Raw genomic sequence first — 22,364 nt, 5'->3', positions numbered from 1 at the left:
GTGAGGAAGGCAGCAGCCAGCACTGGACAGGGTTGGACAAGCACCAGACTCCTCCCACTTCCATGTCACCACCCTTGGGAGGCAATTATGGCTTGAACTGAAGGAGGCTGTGGGAGAAGGCATTTCCTCTTCCACAGCCAACAGCAAGGTCCTGCCAGGGCCGTGATGGCACATGGCACTCCTCTCCCCAAGCCACTGCTCTCTCCCTGCTCCCTAGCATCAGATCCCACATGGAAATGGCTGTGTGTTCCCAGCCAGGGGTCCCTTAGGAGCTGAGAGACTCTGATAACCCACCCCTCCTTGCATCTGGATTTGATACCCAACCTTGGACCCTCCTAGAACACAGCAGGCCAAGTTGTGCCCATGTGAAACGCATCCTATCGCTCTCCAGTTAATCTTTCTGAACTATTTTGTTTGGGACCTTTAAGAAGACAAATGGGAATGAGATTTCACAAACAACACACTGCTTCTGTATCTTCTCAGAGCATGTAAACATAAGGTGACTAACAGGACGTCAATCCAATTTGTAACAATCAGGAAAAATGTGTTACATGAAATTTGTATTATGGAGTTGGGGTTCAGAAATGCCAGAATGAATATTTATGCAATATTGATATCTCAAGTGCCATGAAGCAACAAAATTCTGGAGCTACAGGATACAAATAAATAAAAGCCAGGAGATGCATCTGGTTATTAAAATTCAGTATCAGTAAGAACTTGAGCTCCTCTTCTCCTAATGTCACCCCAAGTACAGCTTGAAGTACAGCACATGCTGCAGCTGGTTACACTCATATTCATAAGGAATACCCCCACCGACTGAAATGTCACATTCAGATCTTTGCCACCCAGCCTGATCTCCTGCAAATCACAGATACTTTGATGGGCCTCACAGGATTCAACAGACACTGCAGCAGGACCTTGGGCTCACTGGAGGCGTGATTGATCACTTGCCCCTCCTTGGGTTCTCAAAACAGATCAAATGTGTTGGATGAGTCACAGTGTGACACCTTCTAGCAGTGGGAGCATCTCTACCCTCCCTTTCCCCAGAGCTAGGAGGAAGGATTTATCCTACACGGATGAGCACAGTTCCCTTTTTGCCAGCGCCTGGCACTGGACTCACAGGGCCTGAACCCCTGTACACAATGGTCACAACCAAGAAACAATGGTGGCTTGCAAGGCTGCAGCACTGGTAAACACCACGTGGGACCTCGCGTCATCCAGGGACAGCAGCCTGTGCCTGAGAACGTGATTGCCTCATCTCCTGGTGTCACAAATTTGTCCCTGCTGAATGATGCAAATCGCCATCCAGATGCTGGGAATACAACTCAGTGTGAGAATAACAAAAAGCACTGGGACTGTGTGAGCAGCTCTGTGCTATTTGCTATGAAACTCTTTTGAAGGGATTTGTGTCTCGGCAGCATGACAGTTATGGGAATACACAGACAAAGAGCTTGGGATCCAGTCAGCAGGCACGGTGTGAAAAAACAAAACAAGAATAATTTATGCAGCAGATATTTCTTGTAGCTCTGAGCTTGCTTTCCTGTCAGAGGTTTTGCTTATGGTTAAAGATGGTAGGCAGGAATTCAAGAGCCCCAGAGCTGCCTGGAGCACCTGCCCCACCTTGGTGTGCCTCCCTGTCTGCAAATGGTACAGGAATAGTGCCAGTGCTGTAGGGACAGGGACAACACTGCCACATAAAGTATGTGTCATTAATGACATGGTAATGTTATCAGAAAGGTTCTATCTCTTCAAACGGCACAAACGCAGTTTTAAATAATTTGGTTTAGGATGAAATACCCCTAGTTGCTACTTCTTATGTGCACAGGACCAAAGACACTAAAGATTTCACCATCAAACAAGGAAAAATCAGTGTGACCATGCTTTGCAGCCTTAACTTCTCTAAGCCAAAACCTGGCACTGTGTGTTCATGTCCAAGAACAGAAAAATCGCCTTAGTGCAAGAAGCAGCCCCTCTCCAGGGTGAGGGCAAAGCTTGGAAATATTTCTCAGGGTGACCCCTGAGAAACAACTGTGTGTTTTTGTCCAGGTTCTGACACATGCATGGATGGACACTATTTGGGATTAAATGCACCACTTGGAGGACAAGAGCCTGAGTCTGCCCAGCCAAGACTCACATCTGAAGTCCCCAGAAGCCAAGGGACTCCACACCCCACGTGAAAGTGTCAAGCACCTGCTCTCCCTTATACATATTCTGGTTTCACATTTGAGTAACCAGGCAATTCAGATTACACATTTTGTCTGAGGCAATGCACAACATGTCTTCAGGTTCCAAGAAGAAACACACGCCTCCTAGCATACTTCCAATATTTTGAAGACATTCTTATTTTACAGTGATCTAAAAACAGAAGTAGACTTATCAAAATAGTGCAATTCCATTCATGTACAGGCCAATTGATTTATGTCTTAGTCTCCTTGTGTTTTTTATTTTTAAACAGCTGGTTCATTTGAGCAAGATGAAGAAGCTAAGATTATTTTGAATCATCTGTCATGAGAAAATTAACGACAAACTAGCCCTCTCTGACAGAGCTGTCATAATTCTAGAGACACCATTAAAAAAAAAATCTGTGTGCGTGCTCTGTTTGAAAAGCCATCTGCTTGCTTTGAAAAACTGGCTGTGAGCATAATCCACTTAAGAAGAATGCCGGCAAAATTGTGTCAACACCTTAACAAACTAAATACTGGATAGAAGCTAGAGTAAACTTCACAAGCATGATTGCATTGGAACAACCTTCACAAACCAATCATTGTGATCACCTCTGTGCAAAGAACCATCCTGCTTGCCCTTACAAACAAAGCATCTTTCTTCCAGACAAGGAGAGACCATGAGACTCCACTTCAGCATCTATCCATCTATCTCCCTTCTGGTACTGGTATCATCAGCCTTTCTGAAAATAAATACTCGTGAAAAAGTTTAAACTCAGCATTTGGCAGGACAGTGAATTAAGCCAGAAGAGACGAATCATGTGTTCTAACAAAAACTGATCAAGGGGTCCAATTTTCATTTAGCCTTAGGGAACATTAAAAGTCAGGTTTCACACACCTAACTACACCCAACTGCAGAGCCTCAGTACAAATCAACATTTCAGAACAAATAATGCAGTTTGTCAAGCAACTGCAAGACTATAAGCCTTTACCTTGACACGTTAATACTGCTTAGAAAACCCATAATCTGACATGGTTTTAAATATCGTTCAGTTCCCATGACAAGCCATGAATGGATTTAAGAAGCACAAGCAGCTCTAGAAAGACACTGGCAATGGCTACAGATGAGACAAATCCCATATAATTGTAGGTTCAGTTGTTTTTTTCCAAATCAAATACCAAAGTTTTTGTGAGTCAAGGTGACAGTTCTATATCCAACAGCAAGCCACTCTGGGGCTGGGGAAATGAAAGCTGGGTTAGGTTCATGGCACCCTTTTGTGTTCAACTTCATTATATTATTTCTTGCATACATGTTGCATGTATATTTCTATATAAATATATGGGCATGTACACTAATAATTACTGGTTTTGTGCTTTCTAGCAAACACCCTGCAACACACAGGCCAGGCTGTGGGTACCCTCAGAACTGAGGACCCCGGTTATGGCACTGGCAGCACCTGCAGCTTCTGTGCTGGCAGCTCCCACACCAGCACCAGGGGATGTAGGAGGAGCCTGAAGGCAAAGACTGGGCCCATGCAGGAGTGAACTGCACTGACAGGTGCCCCACGCGAGCACCTTGCACTGCTCCTGGTGAAGCAGAAAATCCCATGCTGAGCAATGGGGCTTTCCTGGCATTCCAAACTGGCTGTGTTTCCAGGGAGGCTGAGGCAGTAGCTGTGAAAGCCATTTTATAATCTGCTGCTTGCTAAAGCAGACAGTTGCTTATCTCCTGAGCAGACACATTCTCTGACAGCACATTATGGGAGCTTTTCTCTCCAATCCTCAAGGGCTGAGTAAATACAAACAAATAACACAAGCCTTAACACCCATCCCACATCATGCTCATGATATTACTGTTATTTTTTAACTTATTCTCAAAGAATCAAGCTCTCTCATTACTATTTAATCACAAAATAAAATCTCCAGAGGCTGCTAGTGGATGCCAGCGGGTGGCTGAAAAAGCCAGACACAGCCGCCAGCACCAAGCCACTCCACATTTCAGGGGCAGCACAGGCACGGTAACAGCACTGACAATCTGTGCCAAGGGACTCCAAATGCTGGAGAGCTGCTCTCACGTTGGGATACTCTGTGTGGAGGCAGTATTTGCTGCAAGGGGTGCATTTTCAAAGTGTCATAGTAGGACTAATTGTGTTTAATATTAATAAGGAGGCACACAATTAAATGACCACATATGGCTTTGAAAATGTAATCTTGGGTAGGAAATCATTAATGAAAAGATTAGACTGTTATGTTAAACTTGTTACAAAAAGCAGATATTTTTCCATGCCTCCTTCAAAGTTAAATGTGGGAACAATTGATTTGATTATGACACATTCACATTTCAGAACAGATTACTCCAAAAACATAGTGTTGCTGAATCAATGCAGACTGTAAAAACCCACCCTTTTCGTTATTACTGCAGATAGTTTGTCAACAGCTTTGCTTTATTGTCTGTGACAGAGATCATAATGCACATGTTGGCATGAAAAATTACTGTACACAAAGATTAGACACAAAGCTATAATCACTTTTCACACACTGAAAAATAAAGGATTGCAAAAATGAGTTACACCACAGGAAAAGCAGGGTCCAAATGTTACTTGCCCAATTTATCTTTAAACCCTTGCACAGCAGAAATTCACTTCCTGACAGGAAAATAAAAAGACCACAAATATAAAAGATGGCACTTAAATGGAATTCCTTGTGCTACTGGTGTATCATCTAAGGTCTCTGTTTTGGGCAGAGCTTCTCACTTAACCCATTGTAAAACAAATGCAAGAGTTTGCTGCTACCTGGCTGAAACCAGCAGCAGCTTTGACACTGAGTAAATGAGGCGATCTGACCGAGTGCTCGCTGGGACCTGAGTCATCACATTTTGCAGGATGTGCTGGTGATTTCAAACATCAAACTGAGCATCTCATTTTGGTATATCAGCATGTTACTGACAGCCAGAGACCTTCTCTCCCATTTCCCAAAGTAGAGCCTAGCAAAAATTTGCAAGAAGGAAACAACTGAGAATCAATTATATCACGTAGAGAACAAATCTGAGATGGATGGAAAAGAAAACATCCACCTAGGGAAAGGCAGTCACCATTATATATAAAGTGCTAAATCTCTGTAAGCAAGAGCAGCAAAGCGTAACTACTGTGGAATAGATTATTGTGTGCAGTTTTGACACAAGGTCACACAATAAAAAACAGACGAAATTATCTAAGGTTGTGCCAAGCAGCAAGGTCAGAGCTCTAGGGCAGGTCTGCTCATTGCACTGTAGCCAGCAGCTGGGATGCCTTGGAGAACAAGGCTGAGGATGATGACAAAGAGGAGGAGATGGACAGCCAACAGGAACGATCTCCTAATAATTCTGTATCTAAAATTATTCATCATGTCATCTTTTCTCCATTTCCTTCATGAATCAGCCTTGTGGATGCTAACTCCAGGCTTTCCTGCCTGTCTCTTATTGTACAGGGGGCTGAGCAGGTAGAAACCCAAGCTCCGTTTCCCAGGAAAAGCACTGGGAAGCACAGAACCAGCCCTGACTGCTCTGTATGTCCCAACTGTTTTACTCCTTACTCAGGGAAAAAAATCCCATCGAGTCTCGAAAACAAAATAACACCTGCAAGAAGCACTCTAGGCCTTGAGGGCACTCACTGCCTCACCAAGACACTCAGTCCTAAGGTGCCACATCCCAGTCAGCAGCCTCCTGCCAGCAAGCACCTAACCTAAGGACAACTGCTGAGACAAGAGCTAAGGAGCAACTATCTCTGCAAATACCATTCACAAAGCACATTCTCTTTTTCAGTGAAACCAGTTGTAAGGGAAGAGAGAACAACACCAGCATGACTCCAGGTGGCTGGGAAAATTCACAAGGCAACTCCGAAACAATCTGGTCCCATGTAAAAGCAGAAAGGTCTCTTAGTAGTTCAAGGGAAAGTGGGCAGGAATCTGGATTATGGCACTTGCACAGAGCCCATTCAGCCATGGCTTGTCCTAAGCACCCAGCAGGTTCTAGTAGATCAGCCTGGTCCTCTTGAGAAACAGATCTCTCTCAGTACTCAGATACCATTGCAAAGGGACACAGAGGAAGTTAATAAAATTATTAAATATATTACAATAAATAGAATTTTAACATAAATAATGAACAAAGTAGGCAGAAATTAGAATGGCCCTAATGCCATTACACACCATGGGCTGTACACACCCAGTGGATATGTGACTGCAGGTGAGTAGTCTGACCCAGGGATGGAGCCTGATGCTAACCATGTAAATGTGGTGTGTTAAAACAATATTCACATTACCTTAAAACCAGTTCCATCTGACTTTAATTACTTTTATTTAAACTCCCAATCTGACAGTTGTTCAATATTAGGCCATCCCATGCAAAACCCAGAACTTTTACACTAATTTAATTTGCCATTTGCATCTTACCCCAAAGGTCTGCATTGGAGAGAACGATGTAAAGGGATTTACACAGCTGTTCTCCAAGAGCCTGGTTGGTTTTCTAGGAGGCTGGTTCATTGCACAGCCAAGCAGTCAATCCCAAAGCAAGTGGCATGACATAAATGGTTGGGAAGAGGGAACGCCGTCTGTCTCTGCTGGTATGGCACTCCCTTGAAAAACACTCATATTATTTCTTGCCTTCTTTTCCAGATGTTGGAAAGGTGCAGTTAAAATCTGAAAGGTTGTGCTGAATACCAAGAGACAGCCACCACATTGGGCGAGGCTCCCCAGTTATTACAAAACTGCCAATCCACTACTTGTACATTCCCAAATTATGTGACACAGCCAAACACAACACTGAGAGCAGCCTGGGATGTGGAAATGAACAAACAAGGAGAACCTCAATGAGAACAGTCAGGTAATTACCAAAGAAAAAATACTTAGAAAACCTTCTGATTGTGGCTGCTGGCCTTGCCAGCACGAGAATATCACTGCTTTGTGCAGCCATGGCAACTTAGGAAAGAGGGTCTGTATTTGTAATTCTCTTACAGAATTTGCCTAACAAGACAAAGGCGAAGGACATACATGGCCAGCTTGCTCTCAAACTCAGTTGAGTGCCCCCCCCCCGAAACCCTCGATCAAAGCCTGACAAAGAATTAACAACAATCATTTGTTTGAGCACCTAAGTGACAAATGCACTCATGCTACAGCCTTCCCTATTGATCTTTAAAAAGAGCTCTTCACTGAAATCCAGGGGCTCTTGCAAATCAATTGCACTGTATGGCTACTAATTTATTCCTTCAAGAAGGAATTTTATGTATAAAAAGAGCAGACTTTTATTTTTATTTTTAAAATAAATGCCTATGCTTCTGTCTCACATGGGCATTTAAATTAAATTATGTTATATCAGGCTGTCAAAAGCAATGAATGCGAGCATTGACTGTAACTGTGCTGCAGCAGGAATTTGCTTTTAGAAATAATGCCATTAATTTGATGTTAGCCATGTGCTGAGCTGTTCAGCTGCCTGTGTGTCTCTCAGGCACAACATCAGGCAGACAGTTTGCAAGCACAGCCACAAATGTATAGACTCTTGCTGTCAACCTCTCCATGCTAGGAATGTGTCTTTTTTTCTGGTGATAAGTTTAAAATCACAGGGCTGGCTGGAAGCCCAGGAGTGCACAAGTAATATTAAGAAAACCCCACATCTCTGAAAAAATTTGGGTACTGTTTATTTTTGATACACAGGTGTGAAATACAAATTGAAGCTGTATGTCCAGGCACTTATTTTTTAGTCCTCCTTTCATCACAAAACCCAATTTCTCACAGGTACCAGTTCCAGCATTAACTAGTAACTCCAGTAAAGTCCAGACAGTCCCAGAAAAACAAAACAAGGGGAAGAAAGAGGAGGCAGAACGTGCACAATTTTTTTTTTTTTTTGCATTTGATTCTTCTGAGTAAAAGGACTAGCTGCAGGAAAAGAGATGTTTTGCAGCTAATGAAAGACCTGTGAAAGGCAACGCCCAAGCAAAACATTTGGCTGGCACCCCTTGCTCCCTGGTGCCCTCAGCGCTGACTCAGACACACAGGCTGCAAGCACACAGTTAACATCAAAATCATGTCCCTTCATTGCAGTGTAGCCACAAGATGTCCCTTAAGTTCATCAGAACCTGGAAAGGGTTTAGTGGCCAACTCTGAGCTGACTGTTTTGACTGAAGACAACACGCACCTGGGCTGGTTTTGATGAGGGGAGGGAGAGAGGGAGTGTTGCAGCAATGTCACACAGTCCCTGCTCTCCTTTGAATTGCTGGAGATACCAGCTAAAAAAATACCTACAGCTGTGCTTAATGCTAACTGAAGTAATCTAATCAAGATGAAATCAAATTGTGCCAGTCACAGCAGAGTGTTTGTGGATAGAGCACCTTCAGCATTGCTCTCACACGCAGCTCCTAAGGCTCTGCTCCTTTCTGCCTGCCACAAGCACGAGTGCCGTAGCAACTATGTGGTTTGCAAATGCTGCTGCTGAGCTGGCTGCTGGCCAACACCACCAGCTGACTGGGCCATGGGAATCTGCAGAAGCCATCCAAGCTCCCTATTCCTATTGTCCCACATGGGACAAGACACCCCTCTCCTCCCTCCGTGCTAGGAGCTGTGGGCAACCAGTTTCTAACCTGTTCACAAGGAGCACAGGCCACAAACAACTTTATGCTGCAGCAGAAAGCTCCAAGCTAAGACCAAAGCCTCCAAGTCACATAAGGATTAAGTGCCAAAAGAAAAAAGTAACACAAAACACTGTCGAACTAGTAGGAAGGAGGGAAGAGGTTTTTATAGGATCCCTGTGCAAATGCTCTGGTTTGCTTCACCCCTGTCCAGGAATCAGCCCTGTCATTCTGGTGCCCTGCACTCAAAGGCAGGTTTGCTGGTGAGGCTGGACAGCAAGCTCAGTAAAAGCAGAGCTGAGCCACCCTCTCTGCCTATGTTCTGCCAGCCAGTGGTTAAAGGGGCTCCTGTGGGCACAGAAGCCATGGGCCCCACACCCTAACAGGGCTTGCTTCCCCTGGGAGAATCCCAGTCCTGTCTTCCCAGTGCAGATGTGAAATCAAGTACAAACAGGAGTGGATAGGGTTATTTTTGTAAGCAGAACACTGACTGACCCAGCAGGCAGAGAGCTACTGAAAGGAAGCAACTGAGAGGGGAGGAGGAAATCAGCAGGGGTCAGAAACAGGCCTAGGTGGAAGTGAGAAGCCTCTGTTTCTGTTTTTTAGAAGGATGGGAATGGAAACACACAGCAAACTGAGTGAGCCAAGCACAAAAATTAGTCGTGCAGTATAGGAGCAGTATTTATTTACAAACTCATTGCCCCAAAATGTCAATGAGGGAATCTGAATAAGCATAATTTACAATCCATTACAATGCTATGCCAATGAAAATATGAGGCTTTTCAGCCAAACTGAACTCAGCTTTAAGCCATTATTACAGATAGCTATAATAATACCTCCACAGTTACTGGGGAAGGTTGGAGAAGATGAGTTTAGACTACCCAGCATCAGACCACTGAGCTATCCTCTTAAGGAAATTGTCCTGCTGCTGCTGGCAGCCTCCAGTCCCAGCCCCTTTATCCCAGACTGCTAAATTAGGCCACTCAGGTTGTCCAACTACCACCACCACCAATGCCTGAAAAGGTAAAAACACTTTTTGGAGCGCTTCTCTGTGCCTTCATGTGGCTCAGCCCCTCCCCACTGCTACATACACCAGCATTCCTAGGTCACCACCCGATTGAGTGGGAACCCACGGAACAGAGTGAGAACTTAAATGTAATTATCACCTCTGTTATTAGTATTCAGAGCAATCACAGCCTATCAGTCAGGCTCTTCCTGCCAATACCAGACCTATGTCTTATCTGTAACACAGAGGGTACTGGAGAAAAGAGCTACTAAATAGGCATTTTTAACTTACTCCTCTAAGTCTATCTGCTCTCACCTAATAGCCTTTCTGACATCAGAAATGCCATCTTTTTCTTTTTGTGACCTAAAAATAAATAGCAGCTGCCTCAACACATGAATCACTGGTTTTGTCTCCGCTTTTCTCCACAAATGGATCCCACCTGTGCCTGGGGAAATGACCCATAATAAAGTGTCCTTTATCTCCTGCAGATTTCACTTGACACTTGAATTCATCTGACCTAGGTAAGAGAAGACTGCAGCTGTCAAAAAACAAGATTGCAGTTTCCCAATCCAGTCCCTACAGTAAAGCTTACTTCCACCCACAGGTACTTGGGTCTCTGATTTCCCTAGCTCCCATGCAAGGTTTTTTGAAATGCCTGCCACATTTAGGGCTTATGGGGTCTACCATAAGCTCTAGGGAAGAATAACTGCAGAGCAAATGCCTGGTCTCACTGAACATCCACAACTTTCACTTAATGCAGTTTGTGGCTTTTTCACTGTTCCAGCCCTCCCTGCAGACCCATATTTCCAATAATCACACATGTAAACGCAGAAGTCTTTACTCCACAGCCTTCTACTGCTCCTGACAACAAAAATTAATCAATACCACCATTGAGTTAAAGAGCATTTTACTTTTACCACAACCTTCAGAATATGTAGTGGTGGACTTTTCAATGTCAGGAGGCAGTAATGGAATCTAGACTGGCACGATGAAACAGGGAAGGTCGTGCCAGCAAATAACTCCCTGCTGGATTCAGAGTTTGGCTCCCATGACTCATACACTCAAATACAAAATACAAATACAGAAGTCATCAAAGGTCTCGGCTAACAATTGCATTATGCACATTCTGACATGTGGAGAGAGGATTTCTATCAATGCTCAGGAGGGAGAAGGTGAGGACTTGGCATTCACACAGAGGCATGCCAGCCCCCAGCTTCGGCCAAACACAAGGGCCAGGTACTGCTCCATTATAAAATGCATGCCTGGATTTCACTGAGGCCACTGGCTGTGCCAGGGAAAACCCAAACACCATCTTAGCAACTGCAGAGGTAGAAGTTCCAATGGAGCAATCAGCAGCTTTCATCACCTCCTGAGCTCCCTGAGGAACTATCTTAAATTAGATACCCATTCCCCCCCAGGGAGCAGGTTTTGTAGATGCTGGCATGTAATTCACACAACAAAAGGGGCAGTCAGCTTGTCATCATTTGTAAGCTCTGGGAAACTGTATGTGATCTGCTGACAGGAGCTGTAAGGAGCTCCAAATATATTACAAGAGTAATTTTTAGAAGATGTTAAACCTCTTATCACACGCCATTCAAACAAAACCATTTCAGGTGAGCCCCAGTTACAGATCCCAGGGAATGGCACTACACAGATTTAAAAATAAGCAAATGCTGGGGAAAAAAAGCAATGTACAAGCAATTTTCTCTTAATGTTCTTGCCACGTGCAAATCCGTACCAGTGCCCTGGCAGCTTGGCTTGGGTTACACTGCAATCCAGAACACCTGACAGAGGCAGCTGGTCGTTTTCTCTTGTTCTTTGTTAGTACAGCCATTGACAGATAGAAGCAAGAAACGTGTGAATTTCTGCAGAAAATCGTACTTTCATTACAGCCTTATTAATTCCTCTGAACAAGGTCACATTGTCAGATTGGCACAAACTAGATTCCCAATTTCCATGTGTTCCAGGTTGTGTTAATTAACTCCACTGCACGTACAGCAGTCTTCAATATCCGTGTCTCAGATAAAAACGTCACGGCTGCAGAGAAGGGAGGGGGTGGTGGCAGAAGTTGCCTAAGTTCCTATGCCACCTGCAGTTTCTGCCTGCACTGTCTCTTCCTGAGAGCAGTCAGTAAAAACTGACCCAGTTTTTATACCCGAGCAATCCTCCTTCAGTAGGGAACCACCTACATTCATCCACCTTTCCTTCACAACACCCCTCCTCTTCCCACTGCCTCCCCTTAGTAGTACCAACTTTCCAGCACTGTTCTGCAGTTCTGCCCAAGCACACACGTGCAGGAGTAGCTACTTATCCTCAAAAGATGAGCATCTTCAAGAAATTTGTTACTCTACTTGCTGATTTTTCAAATAACCTCTTCATAGATGATAATCTTGCTGCTGCTCAAAACAGCTTTCAGAGAACAAACTCTCTTTGTATTCCACCTGAACATTATTAATTACTTTTCCAGTTGCACAGTCTTTGCACTGAATGACACTTCCCCTCAGGAGAAGCTGGCCTTCACACCCAGGTGACAAAATCCCTGCCAGGCTGGTAGGGAAGAGTGATATGGGCAGCACAGATAGGGCTCAGCCTGTGATGGGTCTGCCCCAAAGGCACAAGCACAGCAGTGCTGGTCCCACACAGCTACCTAAGAGCAAAGATGGTACAAAATACAGAGGAGTAACTCCCAGGAACTGCATCTTGCTGAGGGACAGCATTAGAGCCATGGAGAGCTTAGTATAAACCAAGGCAGGGGGGGTCACATGTGGTTCGCCCCCCCACACTGGCATGATTTAGATGCTAAAACTGGGCCAATGCAGAGGGAATGGGATTTGAGGCTGGGGAGAAGAAGAAACAGTAAAGACTGAGATGACAGTGAGGCACAGAGTGGTAATGGAGGTAGGACAGACAACCAAGCAGAGGGCTTTGCTGAGCTGCCAGCCTACACAAGAGAGAGAGCTGGGCATCTATTTTGCCTTTCAAACATCTTGAAAAGCCTCCATTTGTGAAGTGACACTGAAAGTGTTTTTCTATGCATAGTACCTCAGTGTGCCAACCCTTGTTTGGGCTCAAAGCCCATGCTGCTGAGGTGGCCCTGGCACATGGAGTATCAGACACAGTGACCCCACACGATCCTGGCCCTGTCTCCCACCACAGCACGATGCATCTCACCCTGTATGCACACCCATCACCCTAGCAGCAGATTCATGGCTTTTGGCAATTTGTCACAGCACTTCAAGTAAAAGACATCACAAGATTGCTTGTGATCCATCTCTGGCTTATTTTAGTCAAATCCAAGAACTCAGAAAGGTATCACTCAGGGATTTTCATACCACCTTTCATTTTTCTCATCTCTTCCTTTTGTGTTAAAGTTACTGTTGTTTTGCACATATATTTGATGGCCTGTCTTACCTCCTGAATACAAACATGCACGTGCCTTTGCACAAATACAAACCCATCCCAATGGAACTGAAGGAGTAATATTTAGACCTGAATTGTAGAACTTTGTATCGCAGGGGGGAAAAAAAAAAAGTGCTTATATCAAAGGAAGGCACTTCACAGTACTTATTTTCTGGATGAACTTCAGTGACCCTTCATTTTTGTTCTGTCATACACTTGGGACCACAGTGACTGCAGGAGGATCTTGTCCCTAAACCCACCATTATGATACACCTGTAGGAGGTGGCACCTCCCTGGCACTGAAGGAAGGAGTGAAGTGAGAAAACGGGCAGAAACACACATTTCTGCTCAGATGACTCTGGCTATCAGCTCTTTCCCCAACAGCCAGCTGGGTCCCTGGGTCTGCCAGGTACTGAGTATCACCATGGAAAACAGTACAGCCTCATACCAAGCACCTTCCATGCCAAATATCTGAGCAGAGCTTAGATCTACAACTGCTAAATATTTATCAGCAGGAGAAACTACTCAGCTTCTCACAGACCCTTCCAGTCCTATTTTTTTACCCAAATAGGTGGTAAAGACTGGAGAAAAGAGAGAAAACTGTGTGTGCTCCTTGGAAGAACAGAAACTATTAATTTGCTTTGGTTCTGCAGGGGCTGTGTGTCATGGGGAGGTGAGTGCTGCTCCTCCTACCAGCACCAGCACTGCAGGCAGGTAAGTGCAGGCCCATGTGGGTCCTTGTGCCTGGACAAATAAACACAGACTCTGCCTGATCTGAAAGTCTGGACAATCATTCCTTGCCAGTTAGTGAAACATTCCTCCTGTGGCATTATTTGACAAAACCCCAGCAATAACTGATTAACAGGGGACAAAGTCTCTTCTCTTTGTCAGGCTATCCTGGGACTTCATGCCCTACAGAAACTCAGAGGATCATGAAGGAGATCATCAAGAGCTGTGAACCCTGGTAATCTTTGTTCTCTGCTTAGTCCCTGCTATTGCCAGCAGTTGGTATTTGAAGATTTAAGTACCTGGGTGGCCTTCACATATATTTTAAACACACACAAATATTTAGCTTGCTCTAAATCCAACTCATGTCTCAGAATTTTCCTTGGCCATGAAAACAGAGACCTTGTCAGAAACACCATTAGGGCTTCAAAAACTTGCAGGGAATAGCCAGGTACCCAGAGAGGTCATGCTGTACTTGTTGAGATCACTCACTACATCCTCCCTGGAGCAATGCTCTGGCAGCATGGCTGAGGGCCAAGAATAACAGGATAGTCCAGCTGATTAACTAGTACTCCTGATGGACTGGGATTACACTCCTTTTACTCTAATACACAGTGTTGAAGCTACTTGAGAAGTTTCCATCACCAGATACAACAGAAAATCCACAAAGACTGTCTGTTAAAGAGCCCTAGTTCTTGTCTTTGGGCTTGGGCAAAACAAACAAAAACCAGTGCATTCACCATTTATGGAGGAGGCCTTTATCAACCAAATCAGTAGAGAACAGCACTTCGCTAGGTACAAGAAAGATCTGCCTATCCTGCCTAATAATCACATGGTTTGGTTTCCTTGGTTTGCAAAATACACTGATCAAAACAGCTTGGCATGTGAAGCACAACACTTACCTCTTTAACTTGTAACTCAAGATCATTCAAAGGACTAAATCCCCTATCCCAGAAAAACCTTTCAACACCTCCATACACAGAAGAGCCCTGGAGCCTCTCCTGAGAGCCAGGAGCACAGGCTTTGTCCTGGAACCAGCCCTGAAGCTGGGAGACCTTCAGTGCACTCACCACTGCACTCAGAGTACACAAAGGTCCTGGGAACAAGTTGTGCTCCTGTGTGGCTTCTCTAGGCTCCTTCTCAGTTACAATAAAGAAAAACCTAAATCTACCTCCTCCCTCATCTTTCTCTCTACTTTTAAATTAGCTGCTTCAAAGTAAGCAGGTCGGTATTAACAGGACTAAATGGATGTTGACCTTGATGGCCCTCTTCACATTTTCTCTAGCACTCTCAGAAAGCCAGCTGTTTTTTATTAATTTTCTCCTTTTTGTCTTTCAATTCATATGTAAGAGACCAAGCTGATCTAATCACTATGTGAATTATTAGAACAGCTCTGCATTTCTTCACGTTTGTAAAACCTGCCACTCAATCACAGACTGACTGGCTCAGATAATCTCCACTGCAGCTGAGCACATCTTGGCATAAGGCAGCAGATCCTTCAAAAGTAGCCAGGGACGGAGTCTGGAAAGGTTTAAAAGTTTGAAACACTACTCTTAGTTTAAAAGTTTGAACTACATCAGCAAAGCAAATGCAAACAATGTGGGGACTAGAGAGCAGGAAAGATATTTAACCTTTCTGGAAAAAAAACCTTTGGGGTAATCACATTCAAAATACATTTATCGAAATGGGTATGAGTAGACATGAGATGAGTTGATATGGAATAACACAGTGAGCCCTGCATTCAAAGGCAGGCATGAAAACTCCAAGCCACACAAACCACTCCTGCCTATTGCTCTTGCTGGACTATCACTGTTAGAAGATGACAGCAAATCACAAGAATTTGTTTCTAAGACACTATGGCTTATATTCCATCTATTTTTGAAGCTTCACAAATTGAGCACTAATGTGCTTATGTCTACAGAGATATGCTGGGAAAAGGAGGGAGATACAGTATCAGGAATTTCTGGGGGTCAGAGGAAAGCCTGACACAGTGAATAAAATATATGTTACATAGAACACAGCAGCTTTGTGGGGACTCATGAATCCATCATGCTCTCACTTGAGATCTAGATAGTGTAAATTGTCATGCAAATCCTTCAGCAACTATTAAATATGTGGCAGAATATATTGTTCCCATTATGCTTAATTACATATAAGGTTCCTAAGATGCTGCTGTGCTGCTCTGTTGTCCACTCTGCAGCATGCCAAGGAACAAAGCCATGGTTCTTGCCTAACTGGAGGAAAAAGAACTGATGTGCAAAGACCCATATAAACATCTCAGGATTTTACAATACTGTAGAGTATCCATTCAAAAACACTTGATAATAATAATTATAGTATCTATAACAATAATAACTATAATAATAATTACTATAGCACTATTAAATAACCACTATAATAATCCTTAAATTAAGGCTGGGAATGGACCTAGTTCTTCCAAAGATCATTATAAATTCTGTTTAAGGTGCTATAGAATATCAATCACTGTCTGACAGGTAGTTTTTCTTCCTAAAAGTGCTATTTCTGCACAGTTCTGCTGCATAAAATCAGTACACTAGAGCTAACATTGATCACAACCATATCATAAAATTGTGGATGCCTCCCCAAAGAGAGAACTGCATTAGCAATTTAATAATTGTATGCCTTCTGCATTCGGCAAACTTCTCTTGATATATCTAATCAGCATTAATTAAAATGCAGGATAATTAACAGATACACTCATGGCTGAGAGCTGAAACGATCCCTGAAAATGTAACCACTTGATGTCTTGTGGCATGCACTAATAGTTGGAGTCCTAGTCAGACAGAACAGACAGACTTAGGACAGCAGGGGCAAAATTTTATCATGGGCAGCAAAAACAGATTTAAAAACACATGCGCATTTCAGAGCAGAATTAACTCAAACATTTGAGTGTTTTGCCCTTCAGTAGAAGACTAAAACAGTAAACACCACTTTTATCTTCTTTTTCCCGTGTTTAGTCTATAAATAAGCCGGCGTGTTGGCATATTAACTATCTGGATATTTACCATCAACATACAAGTACCTCTTGGTATTGTTTCTAGACTTTGTATGTGCTGACCCACCAAAGCACAAATAGCCCAGAAAAACCTGCCTGCAGACTGTCAAAGCATGTCTGTATGAGAACAATAAATCTGAATGACAGCCAACATAACTCAAACTTTGAGTTACTCCCCACGCTCTCGGGATTCACGCAGATCCCAACTTCTTTGCTCAAGTGATCAACCTCCTGGCAGTCTGTGACAGTTTTTCCTCAGCAAGGAGAGTAATTTTGCAGGCTACAACTTTTTTCCCTCAAACATTCTCAAAAACTCATATAGCAGTCATTGAATCAGTGCTTTGCACATGTGACGGACGCTAAGAGTGCCTCAGTTACTGCAAAACGCTTGGTACAAGATGCCATGGGAGAGGCTGATGGAGTGGGCTGAAGAGCCCAGGAGAGGGGACAGCTGGCTCTGTGCTGTGCTGAGAAGGCCAGGAGCAGACCCGAGCTGGCTCTGCATGACATCACCCACGTGTGAGTGTACCTGACCTGGAAACCACCCCACGCTCTACAGCAGCACTGAGGGCAGCGGTTTTGTCCCAGCTCTCAGGACTCATCAGCTCAAGCCACAACTGCCCCAACCAAGGAGGCTTCTCAGCTTCTGCCTTCCAGGCTCTGGTGCTCCCCTCTTTCCCAGCTTTTCCTACTGCAAAAGGAGCCACAGGAATCAGAGCAGGCAGGAAAAGCACCAGCATCTGGGGAAAAACAAGCACAAGCCCACACAAGTACATAAAAGCCTCTGCTCTGGGAAATGGGGAGTCATCTGCTTTAAAAACAAGAAATACCTCACGAAAATGAATCATGACCTTCTGTGACAAGAGAGGGTCACACCAGAACAATTGCCTCAGCTGAGCTGAGCAGCTTTGCATGCCTGGTAGGATGAAATTAAGGGTTTGTAACATTTCCTAATCTGTGAGGGGTGAACAGAAAATTTCTTTCTCTACCTTTGCTTTCTACTGGCACTCAGTTAAATAGAAAGAGGAAAACAATGACACAGAGCTGGTGCTGCATGGAAATAAAAATGAAGTGAAACTGAATTTGGGATCATAACCATTCCTGTAATACTGCTGTGAGAGCATGATTCTTCTGTCTAGTGTACTTACGTTATGCCTCTCAGTATTACTGACTGTGAACCTGACAGTGTTTTACACAACATGGAACCAAAAGAGGAAGAAGTGACATTTTATAAATATTGATGTCAAAGCTAACTTGTTAGACTGTCACCAAGTTATAACATCCATGTTCTTAGTGACATTTTTACCTTCTGGCAACAGTTTGTCCTTATAGTGAGTATTACTAATATGTAATTAAGTTTATATAAGCTAAGGAAGAAAACGACATACTATTTTGATTCACCTCTAAAAAGTACCCTAGGGCATTTTTAAACATGACAAATGACCACAGTTAGGATTTTTATAATATACACTTTAATCTTGCAGTCTGTAGCTATTTAACGATTTTGCCAGTAGCAATTCCTTATTGCATCTTCTCTTTTATTCAAAGCTTACCTACCGCAATGAGTCTTTATAAAGAAACACATTAATTAAATATGTCTTGGCTTCACTAGCCTAGGAAAATACTATTAATCATTTCACAGCACAAGAACAACATAATACCTGCTATTGCTCACAGGCACCTCACACAGACTGACTTCTGCTGCATGATGTAATTGCCTCCAACAACCCTGAGCACACAAGGAGGCTTTCTCTCATCAGCCATTCACTCACCTCACCTCACGTAACGCAGCTGATGCATTTGTGAGATGTTATGAGATATTTTTTTCCTTTTCTTACAACACTATAACAACACCTAGTGAAATGTATTTGTAGTGCACCCCACCACTGGGCACAGGGAGGACACCTGTGGCTTGAGTTGGGTAGGATTGTTGGTCTCTTCCTACCAAATCCTCCTGAGTAGTTCTCACCAGCACTGAGAGGACTCAGTGCTAAAGAGGAGATGCTGGTTTGTAATGGGCAGGGTCACTGAAAGACAGTATTTTTAAGGAGTAAAAGAAAAAAAAAAAAGTAAAAAAAAAAAGGGATGAAAAATTAGAACAATTACTGGTAATTTAATATCACACATCTGAGGCACAACTTCATTCCCAGTTTTCTAATGTCATTCCTGAGTTGGACTTCAGTCAGAATGAAAAGATGTTTCATGTGCATTTCATGGATAGTTGTCACAAACTCTGTTAATATTTTATGGTGTGAGAAAGGCAGAAAAGAAGCTGTGGCTTACAAGTGAAACAAGTAAATTATTCCTCGACCTTAACTTGATTTTTTAAAAGCTCTTCAGTATGTTGACAATATGTGCTAGGCAGCAATTCTTTTCCATGGAAAATGTTTCTTTGATACCCTACTTGTACATTCATTAATCATAGGTCACCTTCAGAGGTGCAAACCTCACATTTGACAAACATCTAAAAAATCAAAACATTTACAGTGACTGATCATTAGACATTTATTTTACCTAACACAGCTAAAGGTATTCAAATTAATGTTCAGAACTGCCTAGTGTGCTTTAGGGGAGGGGGTGGGAGGGTGGGAACGACTCTTGCTACTAACCTCAATTGCTCTCTGTGGAATAGGTTATCTATTTAAGTCTGTAAGTTTGAACTGGTTGACTTTTCTCTTCATCAGAGGTCTTATTAACTGAGCTGACACTGACTCCATTCCTCACTTTTCCCTCTCTCTCATGGTGAATCAAGGCATGTAGGAAACCACAGGTGACCCTGGTCTTCTCTAACCCTTCTTTACTACCAATGGCCTCTCCTACCACTTCTGCCCTTCAGCCTCTCTGTTCCCAATTCCTTTTTCCTTCTCTTGCTCAAGACATGTTAAGTGCTCTTTCCAGCACCACAATGCTGACACATACCTGTCCTACTGCTGTTGCATGCTACGTTTAGGGGTATATTTGATGAAGAACTTAGTAAAAATTCCCTTTCATCGGCTGGCTTGCTCTGGATTTCAGCAAAGGGAAAGACACTGGGAGGTCACAGGGAATTGCTGCCAGACAGGGCAACCTGGGAACTGAAGCAAGGGAGCAGCTGGGACAGGGTGAAGGGAAGTGTGATCTATCAGAGCAAGGTGGGAAAGGAGGCTGTGAATGCTGTGAGTTGAATGCTAACAACCTCTTCTTGCTTGGCTCAGGCCCTCTCCTTGTCTTCTGCTGTGGCTCCACCAAATCCTCTTCTCTTTCCATCCCTGGTTGTCCCTAGCTGTTTCCACCCCAGCTCAGTCACACAGCTACCATGATGATTTGTGGCTGGTTGATGCTAAACCAGCAGCTAAAGCTCAGTGAGTAACAACTTCACACCATGGTATGTCCCTGCACACCCATGAAGGGGTGAAAATCCCCTTTCAGCTGTTTGGACAGCGCTCCACTTTGGAAACAATCCTGCAGGATCTACAATATGCCTCATGTTTTTTCTTGGCAGCCCCTCCTGCCCCTTCCCAAAGAGATGCTCCAATTCTCATTTTACAAAACAAGTATTTGAGATACAGTGACCACAAACAGGTCACTTTCAGGTTGCATGGGGCAGAACAGACAACCAAACCCATGTCCCTGATCATACAAATCACAAGCCATCTTTCCTCTCCTGTTCAAGGCTTAGATAAATTCCCTTCACAGCTTTCAAATCAGAAGTGTAATTGATATATTTGATAAGTATCAGTAAGTGCGGGCAACTGATACATCCCATTAAAAAAAGAACAACATGTTTCTTCAGAATTTGTAAGATCTACATATAGAGGAGCTAAAAGAGCAAAGGTTTATTTATAAAGTTAATAAGAGACGAGAAGTGGTACTTTCTGGGCTTACCTTCAGCACTGTGATATTCCATGCAAAACTCTCAATGGCTTTGCTTAATTTTCTTCCTTTCAAACCTTCTTTTGTCCCAAGGTTATGAAGCTCTTCATGGAATTCCATTCCTAAAAGTACAGATTGCCACATCGCTCAATGCACAATTGATTTTCCCTATTAAAACGTTGAGTGAACATTCTCAATCTTGCAGCTGGGACTTCCTACAACCTCCTTCTGTGCTTCCCCCCCTCCTTTTCTTTTTATGACTGCATCACGGGAGAACATTTTCCAGAATAAAGGTCTCACATACAGTTCTGGGGTTGTGCTTCCACTTGGTTTGTGGCTCTCCCTGCCAGGGCTGGGGTTCCACACAGGCACTGGTCCCTGCATGGACACTGCTCCAGCACTTCTGCCTGCAGCCTGCACTGCTGCCAACACTGCGACAAAAGGCAATCACTTGTCACTCTCCTTGAGCTGATGACTTGGCACTGTATGACACATGTGGAAGATACCTGTTCAGCACAGCAAATGCAGGCTCCAATGCATATCTCCTCATTAATCTTAATCAGACATAGAGAAAAGCCCTTGTACTCCACAATGACAAACTGCATCAGAAGCATGTAACTCTAATCACAGGATTGGGACTCCAGCAGCATGGAGAATTGGGACTTCCAACCACAGCCCTGTTGCATTTCATTGCTAGTTTCTGTGGCAAACACCTGCAGATCTGTTGCTGGATACAAAACTTGAGGAAATCTGGGAGCAGATTAAAAACCTTAAGGTATCCAATTAGCCCACTAATTTTACAAGATCAGCACAGTGTATGCAACCATTTCTCTGAGTCTGATGTAGATTAAGAGACAAAATGGAAAAGAACTGCTGTGTTCCCTTAATTTGTACCTTACAAAGGCCAAACTGGCACTAAATAACTCCAAAGCATCTGAAGCCTATCCTGGCTGAACAAACCAAGCTTCATCCCCAGTCGTTTCATAGCTCTCCCTCCCTTAACACTTTAGGGTAAATGTCACTCACAAATTTGAGCTTTGTTGAAATGACATCAAAGAAAGGCCAATGCACCTGTACAGTGCAGATGCAGAAGTTACTTGGCAGGTTGCTGAAGGACAGTCCAAGGCAGGCTTGCACTCAGCACAGATTGCCCAAAGCACTTCTGCAAGATTGACATTGGTTTTCCTTCCTGTGCACCGACTCCAAGAGCTCAGTAACACTGAGGCTGTTCAACCCCACACAATGCAAGATTTCTCTCTTTACAGTTTATATTCCAAAACTTCACCACTCACAGGCTTTGCTTGTCAAGGCTGAGTTCCTGCAGTATATCCTTTGGAAAATTCTCTAAATAACTGCACCCCAAGCAAGATTTCTTTGCAGGTGTGCTTCATGCCAACTGACTTACAAATCATTTCACTTCAATTAGCAAAAGAAAATCTTGAAGTTACTTGCTTTGTCCTGGAAAAAACATAAGAGGGCTAATGGATCTTAGCTCTAGGTGGACAGCCCTGCCTTCATGCAGCATCCTTGTAGTTACTTTTTATCTCTGGACCTCACATCTCCATCTGTAACATGGATACAGCACTGGCCCAGAAAGAGGGAGCCACATT

At 43.6% G+C, this 22,364-nt stretch overlaps 1 protein-coding gene across 1 annotated transcript in view; it reads right to left on the bottom strand.

The window, feature by feature from the left end:
• Nucleotides 1-22,364, bottom strand: part of PLCL1 (phospholipase C like 1 (inactive)) — a 181,802-nt gene that overhangs the window by 2,094 nt on the left and 157,344 nt on the right. Inside the window, exon 5 of the mRNA XM_014879407.2 lies at nt 20,767-20,876. Coding sequence (XP_014734893.2) covers nt 20,767-20,876 — 110 coding nt within the window. The remainder of the gene's footprint in view (nt 1-20,766; nt 20,877-22,364) is intronic.

The sequence above is a fragment of the Sturnus vulgaris genome, chromosome 7 (genome assembly GCF_052056855.1).
Source record: "Sturnus vulgaris isolate bStuVul1 chromosome 7, bStuVul1.hap1, whole genome shotgun sequence".
NCBI lineage: Eukaryota > Metazoa > Chordata > Aves > Passeriformes > Sturnidae > Sturnus > Sturnus vulgaris.
The sequence above is the reverse complement of the archived record's forward strand: the minus strand, read 5'-3'. Positions and strand labels throughout refer to the sequence as shown.